The sequence below is a fragment of the Pieris rapae genome, chromosome 6, assembly GCF_905147795.1.
Source record: "Pieris rapae chromosome 6, ilPieRapa1.1, whole genome shotgun sequence".
Taxonomy (NCBI): Eukaryota; Metazoa; Arthropoda; class Insecta; order Lepidoptera; family Pieridae; genus Pieris; species Pieris rapae.
The window spans coordinates 10,961,958-10,973,268 of record NC_059514.1 but is presented as its reverse complement, the minus strand read 5'-3'; the positions used below and the strand labels follow the sequence as shown (position 1 = coordinate 10,973,268).

The 11,311-nt window shown below is 40.5% G+C and overlaps 2 protein-coding genes across 3 annotated transcripts; one reads left to right on the top strand and one right to left on the bottom strand.

Annotated features, from left to right (window-relative positions):
* The first annotated feature begins 482 nt into the window (after window positions 1-482).
* On the top strand, window positions 483-2,597 carry LOC110991650 (eukaryotic translation initiation factor 3 subunit F). Its single transcript, XM_022257097.2, has 4 exons — window positions 483-651; window positions 867-1,013; window positions 1,901-2,397; window positions 2,465-2,597. Exons 1-4 carry the CDS (start codon window positions 543-545, stop codon window positions 2,537-2,539), a joined length of 828 nt encoding a protein of 275 aa, XP_022112789.1. The 5' UTR covers window positions 483-542; the 3' UTR covers window positions 2,540-2,597.
* A 13-nt stretch (window positions 2,598-2,610) lies between these two features.
* LOC110991649 (DNA repair protein XRCC1) lies at window positions 2,611-6,495 on the bottom strand. Of its 2 annotated transcripts, none has more exons than XM_022257095.2 (10): window positions 6,269-6,495; window positions 6,071-6,181; window positions 4,660-4,746; window positions 4,408-4,587; window positions 4,158-4,335; window positions 3,789-4,085; window positions 3,569-3,716; window positions 3,314-3,498; window positions 3,122-3,240; window positions 2,611-3,040 (listed from the first exon to the last, which is right to left on the bottom strand). In XM_022257095.2, the coding sequence occupies exons 1-10, from the start codon at window positions 6,317-6,319 to the stop codon at window positions 2,765-2,767; spliced, it is 1,632 nt and encodes a 543-aa protein (XP_022112787.2). In that variant the 5' UTR covers window positions 6,320-6,495; the 3' UTR covers window positions 2,611-2,764. The 2 variants fall into 2 exon arrangements, with proteins under 2 accessions (XP_022112787.2, XP_022112788.2); XM_022257096.2 differs by having other exon boundaries at window positions 4,423-4,587; window positions 6,269-6,493.
* Between the last annotated feature and the right edge of the window lie 4,816 nt (window positions 6,496-11,311).

Below are 11,311 nucleotides of genomic sequence, written 5' to 3'. Positions count from 1 at the left end.
GATACCGCCGCCCATAGACTCTCACATTGCCATAGGGGCTCGCAAGTGCAGAGGTGCCTTATTTAAAAAAACAATAACTAAAACTGGAACATTTTTTATTTTACTATCTATTTGTTGAATATTAATCCACTCCTAACTACTTTAGTCATATAAAAATGTAAAATATTTGTTTATTTTACCAGAATTTTGGTAGCAAACAGAATTTTGTAGACATTACCCTCTTCATAGTTTAGAGTGAGTATCCTCAAATTTTTATGTGGGGTATTTCTTTTGGTAAAAATTACCCCACAAAAAAGGGGATCTTTTTTCGCATGGCTATTCTGATGCATCGCATTTCTTGAGAAAAAGAAATCCAGGGCTTTAAATGATAAAGTTTTGTCGATCATTCACTATCTCACATGTATACACACGCATACGTTAACGCGTCTTGTCCACCACCTTATCAGCTGTCAACCGTCACTCTATATTGAGATTTACGGCTTTTACCCGTAAAAGCATTCTGTGGCCGAGAAACTCTCTTAATATTTCTTTTAAACGTCAACATGGCTCTCAACCTAGTTGTTAAAATTCATCCTGTTGTATTATTTCAAATTGTTGATGCATACGAACGTCGAAATGCAGATTCACATCGAGTTATTGGCACCTTATTGGGTATTCGGTCTCTTGTTTTTGCTGTTTGAATTTAGACTACATAGCCTTAACCGTGCGGCTTGATTTGTCGGTTTTCATGTGTGATCTCTCAATTGTACCATGAGTAACCTTTGTAAATATTAATAAGCGACTGTAAATGGACAGGATTTGTAAATAAGGTAAAACATGTTGTTATAAGAATTGATAAACCTACAGGTTAAGTTTCTGGGTTGCAGGCACTGCGGACAAGGGAGTGGTGGAGGTGACCAACTGCTTTTGCGTCCCACACAAAGAACATGCCGATCAGGTGGAGGCCGAACTAAACTATGCTATGGATGTGTATGAGCTAAATCGGCGAGTTAATGCTTCCGAGAGTATCGTAGGTAATACGATTTATTTTTAATAATATTAATTGCTTGTTATAATAAATTATTTTAAAATTTCGACTACTCCTGAATTAGGTAAAAGTAAATTTATTGTAATTATTCCCCAAATGCTAAAACATTGATAAGATGGTATTCTACCATACTACTTAATAATTTTAATGTGACAGTTGAACAAATGATTTTTGAAGTTTGAAGAAGTGCAGCGTTTATGCCAAGAAGGGAAAGAGGGTTACAGACAGAATGAGAAAGGGAGATTGAGAAAAATACAGGCTATTGGTTGTGGTATTTGTTAAGTAGTTACATATTAGAACTTTATATGGAAATTTTGTCATATAGTGTTTAGTGCAGTAAACTCGGATCTTTTATTTATTAATATTATCATTAGCATGTAAACAGTGTGAATAAAGATTTTGTTTTATTCAAGTTGGCAGCCTTAGTCTGTATTAACATACAAAGGCTTCCTTTAACACTACTGAAATTTAGGCATAGTATGAGGAGGTCGGGTAGGGTGTTGAGAAATCCCTTCCTTTACAAATTTATAAAGCTTTCTGTGTAGTTAAAATCAATAACTTATAAGGTAAAACTCGGTCTGGAAGTTGTTTCCATGAAGATTAATAATTACCACAAAGGGTAAGGCATTTATTTGTTTCACCTGACTTATCCTGAACCTGAACTTTTGTTGTAGTAATACTACTCTTAAAACTCATCTGTCTAAAGAATCCTCTCCTATGCCCTATGTTACAATTTTAAATTTGTAAAAGATCTTTGGTGGTTTTGGGTAATGGTTAAAAAAAATTGAGCAAGCATTATTGCTGTTGATTATAGTTCAGTTGGAGGAACTATCAGATAAAAGCAAATGAAATTAAAAAGCGAATTCTCCTCAGGCTGGTGGGCCACGGGCAACGAGGTGACGAATCATTCGTCAGTGATCCACGAGTATTACGCGCGCGAGTGCCGCGAGCCAGTGCACGTGACGGTGGACACGTCCCTGGCCGGCGCGCGAATGGGTCTGCGCGGATACGTGTGCGCGGCCCTCGGCGTGCCCGGAGGCAAGCAGGGCTGCATGTTCACGCCCGTGGACGTGCAACTGGCTCGCTACGAGCCCGAGGTGGGCGCCCTACGGTTGTGCTCCAAGACGGTGGGCGGGCGGGGCCGCCAGGTGCAGCCCGGCGGAGACCTGGCGCTCGTGGCCGACGCCTCGGGGCGCCTGGGTTCCCTGCTGGAGCAGGTGCTGCAGTACGTCGACGAAGTGGTGGCGGGCCGCGCCTCGCCGCACAACGCGGTGGGCCGGCAGCTGCTGGAGCTCGTCAACTCCGTGCCCAACATGGCCGCCGACACCTTCGCCACCGCCTTCAACGCTAGCGTCAAAGACTCGCTCATGGTGCGTCTTCTCTCTCAGCTCACTCCTCGAATGCAGATCTGCCTCTATATTGGAACTTGTTTTGCAGGTGGTGACTCTCGCTCAACTCATCAAGACACAACTTCAACTTAACGAAAAGCTCACTCTTCTCACCTCTCAGTGAAAGAAACTAATTCATTTGTAAAATATTTCATGTAATAAATAATTCTTTACGATTATTATACCGAACTATTATTGTGCGCGCAGACGTGTCCACGAAATACATGAAGAAATACTGGCTAAGTCACATCTTCCGAACGTAACTAAGACGAGATAGGGGCGACGTCGTGTTCTCATTAAAAGAGGTTTTTCATCCGTGGGCAACGTTTAATTCGAGACGATCGGTGCTTCAGTCGGACGATGGATCGCGACAGAGCGAGTACCGAAGGGGGTCGGGGGCCGCCCGCAGGCGATGCGCGTCCCAGAGCCAGGCGGGCCGCAGGGGTACGGCCGTACCGTGCCGATCCCGCGCGTGTCCGCCCTGACACAGCACGTGCGACGCCCGCCCCTCCGGTGCCACGTGCGCTCCCGACGCCCGCAGGTACCGCTCCAGCAGGGCCCGGCGCGACTCGGGAAGGCCATCGCAAACGCCGCACGTCCATCCCTCCAAGCGGTCGCTCAGCAGCTGAAACGGAATGCGACGTGATCGACGAGCGTCGACGACGACGGCGAGGCGGCGCGGGCGGGGGTGTGGGGGGGGAAATACCTTGTCGGGCGAGAGCCGCGAGCGTCGTCGGCGCGGCGGGGAGCCGAGGCGGGTGACGTCATCGTCGACGTCGCCCTTCGCTCGGATCACGCGCTCTATCTCGTCTTCCGTGTCGGACCCTGAACTAACGTCGAAAGTAAAATGAACGGTTTAAGGCGACTCCTTAAATATTGAAATGTGACGATATCCGACCGGAGCTCTCGTCCGCCTCGGCGGGGTCGGCGACGTCCGGCGGCCGGGGCTCCGTCGCGTAAGGCCTCCAAGGCAACCGACGGCGAGAGCGGGCGCAGTCCTCGAGCCACTCTCCGCGCACGGCCACGCACGCCTGGCCGCTCGCTCGCACCGCTCGGAGCTTCGGCGTGTTGGGGAACGCGCATCTGGGAAAGAGACGATCTCGCTCTTTAGCACAACTCTAGAGCGATCCTTTTGACCTCGAACGTCACTCACACGAGGTGCGTGCAGCGCGGCGTGTAGTCGGGCTGATACCGCGCACCCAGGCTCAGAGCCGCGTCCCTCAGGAGCCCCCTCCGGGGATTTTGGTAGCCACTCAGAGTGAACACCACGCCCCGCAGGATGCCGCAGGCGTCCGTCGTTGCTAGAAGGAGTAGCTACTGAATATCACGAAGGCTAAACGCCGAGCGACTAAAAGACCATCACCTCCACTCACCATTCTCTCTCTCAGCCACGGCACGTTTGGGAGAAAGCTTACTATTGTCTGTTTCTTTGTTTGGGGCGTTCTTTTTGCTGTCTCTGTCTTCTCTTTTATCACACGACTCTCTCTTCCTCTTTTTACTGTTTTCTTCGTGATTATTGTGAGAAGGACTAGAGTTTCGATCGCCAGCCACGGAAGCATCTCTGCAGTCTCGCCCTGAGGTGGTTGCACCGACCGGGACTTTGCTCAAGCTGGTCGACGGGTCAGAGATGTTTTTGAGCACGTTGGACGACGCTTGTCTTATTTTGGCATCTGGGGAAGATTGCGGATATTAGTCTCTAATCCTAAAGCCTTCTTTCCCCGATAATCTCCAACGTTTAATACCGATGGCGAGGGCGGCGGCCGAGGTGGGAGGGCGATGCCGCGCGAACAGCTCTCCGGGCCGGAACGTGTCTTCGTCATCGGAGGTGGTCTCCAGAGGCAGAGCAACGGCGGGCCCTCTGCCCCCGGCGGTCTTGGCGACTTCCTCGGGGGAGAACACGTGGACAAAGGAAAGGCCATACTGAAATTATATAAAGTTAAATATGAATATTGTTGAGGATAGTTACACACGGTTAACTGTCTTACAACTCACTAATCTGTGCGTCACCTGACAGTGCTTGTTGTAAGGCTGTGAACACACCACCCGCAGTCTGTCCCAGGGCCGCAGTCGTGTGGAGCTCAGCTGATCGCCGGAGAAGGTCCTGACGCGATCCACGCCTGACCCTCTGCGGGACTCACTGGCCGAGACGAACACACAGCTTGGGACTAAGACCTAATTTTGTCAATTATGAATTATAAATAATTCATTAACCGTTAATATCATACATTAAATCAAAATAATTACCTCAAACGGATCGTTAGGTTTTTCTGAAAGTCCAACCAATACTTCAACTAATGCCGTATGGTGAGCTCCAATGTGAACTGACTGGATCTTAAATATTTAAATTCAAAATAAGTAACCAAATCAAAACCGAGCGTTAAGTCCATTTGTTTATTGGCGCTATAAGTTATATCAGAATGCAATCAGTGCGAAGATCTCTCAGGTGTATAGTTCTCCGAGAAGCCGCAATTTTTTTAGTGTCACTGCTAAGTCTCCCAGTGACTTAGACTCCAAGACAGACTTAAGTGTTATTCTAAGAAGTATGACACCAATATTAAGGAGATTTGGTCAATTTAATAGATTAAAGTAGAGGAAGAAATAATAAGGAACATTTAGTATAAGATATATCAATAATATGTGAGAACTACGCATTAAAATTTATTACTATAATACTGAAATACACTTCCTTGTTTGTTTACAACAGTCCCCTGTCGTGATTTTGGATAAAATCGTCCATAACTCAAAAACCAGGGTGAAAAGCAGTGGGCTTTTCTAAGAGGTGTATTTATTTTAATCTTGTCTTTGATTTTATTAACTAACATTATGAACATTTAATAAAAAATTCTTAGGACAGTCTTATATGTGCGAGTTTCCAAATAACACCGAGAAACACCCATAAGCAAACCTCTTTAAACTTCATCTAAACAACCAATTATTCAACATCCAATACTTTTAATTGTTACGTTGTTTATATTATATTTGGCAAAATTTTAACTATAACATGACCAGTTCATCAATATATTTTACCAACAATAACATATAATATGTTGGTAATATAAATTCTGACTAATGTTGTCTATGGGATAGGTATATGGGCTGATATTTCAGAATTTTGAGTTTTAAATTTTTATGTTATATCATAAAAGCTAAATGGTTTATGACAGTTAGTTCAGTATTGAAACAACAACACTAGCAGTATGAAATCATAAGTACAGACATACAATACAGATAAAATGTAATACTCATTTTAACATTTGCTTGCTAATTTCACATAGCTGAATGTGCAGTTTGTTCTAATTTTTATCTATCTCATGTACCAATTTCATGGCAACTGCTTTTTGAATTATTATTTTCCTTTTCCTTATTGCATCCACATATTATAGAGACATCATTATTGTAATCATTTGATGTAAAAATGTATTTTTTATAATTATGTCCCAATTTATAATAATAAATATTAATAAAAATGTCATGTATAACTTCATATATCCTACTTCATGTGTCTACCAACAATTGTTTTCAAGATTCAAGAATAATTCAATCTCAACATAATTCATGAGAACACTTAATACTATTATTTAATTAGTTTTTCAATTCAAAAGAATTGTTTAAATCTTAATATAGTAAAGTTATCACACATTATACAAAAAATAACCTGAACAGCTTTGGCCAATTGAAGAACAACTGAGCAGATTGTTTCTCCCTTTTGGCAGAGCCATTTCCTTTTGGTGATGTCTGGAACCAGAAGATTACTTGCTGGGTTTCCCTGAATCATTCATTTAATTGGTTTTTAGCCTCACAGGGGTTTATACAAAAAGCTTTTATTTTAAATAATATTAAATTAAAACCTTACAGGATCTTCATTGCTAAAACTAACAACATAATCAATTTTCACTCTAGGCATTTCTCCTCTTGCGAAATCCAAGTTTTGTTTTTTTTACTATTACCAGATTTAAATCATCGACATTTAACCATCTCTAAGTAAATAAAAATGTGTATTATAATGTGTAAGATGTTAATAATTATTGTTATGTTATGGCCGGGGACCCGGCAATGAGACTTCTTAGCCAAGTCACAATTTTTTACTAAATTCGTTTAAAGGTTGATATAATGACATTAGCTTATGCTTTGTCACGTGTCCATTTTCAGCCAAATGGTATCTATGGGTCACGTGACACGTAAACACTGTAGAGAAGTCATAAGCCCCGGCCGGGGTCGTAAAACTATCGTATATGGTTATTGTTGTGGATCTTAATTATCTTAAGTAACCTGCAGCCGTTAACAATTTTTTACAATAAATCTTTATCATTGGGTATCTTTCCCCGTGTATAGAAAACAGCACAATATGTAAGTATGCAACTATTGGCCAATTTTTATTCTAAACACTTTGCTAAAGTATTTAAACGCGTCATATACAACAAAATTTAAAGTTTTATTAAACCCTTAAGGGGAGGTGGGGCACCTCGATACGATTTCTACTTAGACTCAATAAAAGACACTCTTCTGGCAGTAACATCCAATTAAATTAATTATTACATATTCAATATAATATATTCGACTAACTTGTTTAATTCAAATTAACCGTTAGATTTAATCACATAAAGTATTAGAGCCAATTTACTAAAAAGTGAAATTTGTACCAATGTACCCCGAATACTGTTTGTTGAGTTTTTTAAAATACTAAGTTAAAATTGATCAAAATTAGCGGGTGAACACTCCTGTAAATAAATGAATAATATAATAATAATAATAATAATAGCCTTTATTTCCAAAAAACTTTAAAATTTAGGGATGATAAAACGTCATTCAGTTAAGTTTTGGATTGTCCACTGTTGGACATAGGCCTCCTCCTTCCGGTTCCACTCGCGTCTATCGCGGGCCAGGCGCGGCATATTCATTTAACATATCTCTTATTTTTTTCAGTTATAATATTGTTATTCCTCTTTATCCCTGGTAGTGTTGGTATCTTTTCGACACTGGTTTTAATTCGATGTATAATATTATTATATTGTTCTTGGATATTCTTAGATATTTCAGTGTGTTGAACCGAAAAAATATTCTTAAGTGTTTCTTGTTCTAGTGGGTTCAGTCCTGATTGTCTGCCTTTAAATTGTTTTCTACTTTTAATTTTTGCTGAAATTTTCACTGTTGCCCGAACCATACGGTTGTCTGTTGGGTGGGTGGTATTAATTATATCTATATTTTCGACGGTATGATGATAGGGTCTTTTAATAATAAAAAAAGTCTATTTTTTTTGTTTTTCTAAACAAAAGTCAATAAGTCGTTTGCATCGCTCGCTTCTCTTACCGTGTCCCCATAAACCCATAACCAACTTTCCATCTGGAGTAGCTCGGCCTATTTGTGCGTTAAAATCTCCAAGTACAATTGTGTATGACAGAGAACCTCTAAATCTACAATATTTGATTTCAACACCATTTTAACCATAAATCCTACACCATTTCTTCCACTTTCTTTTCGGTGTATAAAAAGATTTAGTCTTCGTATTCAATAATGTGTGTTCCCTCTTTTCTAATATCAGAGAGGCCAAGAATATACCACTTTTTGTTTTGCACACCATGTTCTAATTCCTCTTGACGGCCGTTGCCTATGAGCGACCTTACATTCATTGTACAAATTCATGTGCCTTGAATATGGCGAGAGTGTTTTTCTATTTTTTGGGTGGAGGGTGGTGGTCTACTGCCCCCACGGGGACCAGCCGTATTGGGGAAGATTGTTCTTATTATTTTATTTGTTTTCTGGGTACCAACACATGGTTGCTATGATCTTTTATCAGAGGAAGTAGGTTTAGAAAGAGAGTTCGATCTGGCCCTCATCACGTCAAAAGCACTTGTTCGATTAGTTTTAGACGAAAGAAGTGCCTGTTGTTTTTTTGGTTGAGCCATATGTTCAGCTTGTGGAGAAGCTGATAATTCTCTCTTCCTTTTGTCTGTGTTAGAAACATTTTCCTTGACTATAAGTTGGTCGTATTTTAAATATGCAATCTTGCCATTCTTTAGTTCTTCTATTAATTTTAGTTTCAATAATTTTCTTTTTTTTAACACTTCTTTGGAAAAGTCTTCAGAGATAAACAATTGCTTGAACTTTCTCTTATTTTTTAAGATTTCCTGTTTCTTCCAACTATTAACGAAGGATATTAAAATCGGCCTTGGTTTTCCTTCCTGTTTTGTCGGTTTTCCGATACGGTATATTTTATTTACCTCTGTTTTTTCGAGTGTTATATTTAAATCCGCCAGACATTGCCTTTGGACAGTCTGCAATAACTCGGTACTACTACATTCCTCCTCTTTCAAGTTAAAAATGACTAAATTGTTTTCCTTTTTTTCTCTTCTTAAATGTTCGACTTCGTTTTCTAAGGTTGCGACTTTTAATTTTAGGTTTTCATTTTCTGCTAAGATAGGTTTTAATTTCTCATCAATTCTATTTATTATTTTGTTAGTTAACGATTCTTCCAATTTTGTATTCTGTTCCTTCATTTCAATTCTCATTTTCTCAAACAACATTTGAAATTGGTCTTCCATTGTTGTTTAGTGGTAAAAAAATAAAAAAGTAAACTTCGCTTCGTAGGTATGAAAGCGACAGGATTCGATCCGGAAGCCTCAATGTGTACGATGTTCTCAACGACTCGTCGCGTGCCAACCGACTAATTACTTAGCTCGCAAATAAATCGTATATAACACATATGATATTGTGATTTATTTAAAACAGTGCTTAGGATTTTAGATTAAAGTACTGGATTTGCACAAAACACTTTTAAAAGTCACTTCACTACACTTCGTCAGTTTTTTGCAGCAATTGTCATTTTTAACCATGTAACTGAACGAGAAATATCCAACGCGGTATGGCGGATAGCAAATTGTTTGATCACGGCTAACTAACTACTGTTTAATGCACTGTATTTATTGTTCACATTTGCTGTGTAAATATGTTGCTTAAAATATCATAGTTCTCGTTTTTTAACCTTTTTTACGCACCGATTCTATTTTAATTTTAAATAATTATACAGAGCTAATGTTAACTGTGCCGCGGTACCCTCAAGTATTATTTTTATAAGTAAATAAATGAATACATAACTATAAACATATTTATCGACTTACGTTAGCTAACCCAACATAACACTATAAGGAGGGGTTAAATCTCTTCCTCCGAGCTCGACCAGTTTGATGATTTACATCATCGTGAAAACTGTCGGTGGCGCCTTAATAATTTTAGGTACGAATTCGTTTTAAGTAAACGAATTCGTCATTACGAGAAAAACCAACGAAAAGGAACTATTGAATATATTTTTAAAAAAATATTATTCTTTGGTTATTTTGTATTTGTGAATTCGAAAGACGATAGGTTCCCGTTTAGGTCTAGGGGTGGAGGCTGATGGTCGCTTGCTGTAGGAATAGCCCCCGTTTTTGTTGGGGCGAGCGTATATTACAACCGCTTGTGGGTCTTCATCTTCTTCACTTGGAGCCGGTCTGTGAGCGTACGCCGAATTAAATGCAGTGTAATCTTCAGTGTATGCAGAGGCGTAGGTCTGCAGATCTGGTTCGTAGGTGGGTGGGGCTGGCAATGGGCGTCGGGGCCGCACGAGAGGAGCGCGGGCGAGCACGTGCAGAATAGGTAATGGGGCGTGTAGCGGGACTGCGGCGAAGGCTATCTGACTCGAGGGACTGAGTTGATAGGGCTCATAGCGTTGGCCAGGAGCGTAATGACGATCGTATATGCCCTCGGCTGCGCGCCATCTCTCACCCGTTCTCAACGCACCGATCAGCCCGCACAGAGTCAACACCACTACGTTTTGCTATAGAGTACATGAAAGGTAAACAGAACAAATGGTAAAAAATCAAATTTAAATGTTTTCAAAAGAAACTTAAGTAAAAAATACAACTTACAAGGACACTCATGCTTCTAGCGGTTGTTTGCAGCAGACTGTCATTTACACTGAAGTATACTGGTCGGTGGCGGGATCGCAACTGGCGACGTAAAAAGCGGAGGTGTAAGGCGCGACGTTCGCGTGTCACCCCGACCCATGTCACTGCGCACCGCCTGCATTCGTTATGCACTTACCAAGTTTCAGGAAAAAAGTTAAATCAAGAACGCCACACGTTCAAAATAGGAAGGTTCCACATATTTATTCATTTAATTTTAAAACCTTAATAATGGTGCCTGGTGACGGCCTGTAAGGTTGATCATAAACTCTCGCATTAGAGGGAGAGAGACCAAATCTTGTTAACGAATCAAAACAATATAGTTGTGTTATATCTATTTTAATATTATTAAACGACTATTTTTTAATAATTTAGCCTAATTGTCATATGTATGGCAGAAAAGGGCCCGTCCATTAATAGATTAAAGTAAAGTGAAAGTTATATATATTATGTATATAGTGGGTTCCACACCAGTCACTGTGGGTCGACAGCGGAATCTACGACGTCACTCATCACCAAACATTTCCGTCCGTGTTAATCGCGTTACACATACATCACTGTCCTTACTCTAAATATCACCTCCTGCTTATCTAAATAGTTAATCTAAATCATGCATTTTAATTCAGATTCAAAATAAATTTCTTTCCTTACAGCGATTTAAAAGAGTGGCGGAGAGTTTATTGCCAGTTCTTCTCTTCCGTTCTACGCCCTTGATTTGAGAAAAAATTAGAAGCATTTAAGTTAATAAGTAATATATATAATAAGTTAGTATATATTTATATTGCCGTTCATATGTGTATGTAGGTAACACAATACCCAGAAAACACTCAGATTTTTGTAAGCCAGTTTGGCTTTTTCTTTCAGGTGGCCTGCATTGATGGGTTTAGGATTAGAGCACGCTCCGTCCACTAGGACTTTTATGCTACGTCCTACAAGAACTTTTTCCAGCCATCGGGCAA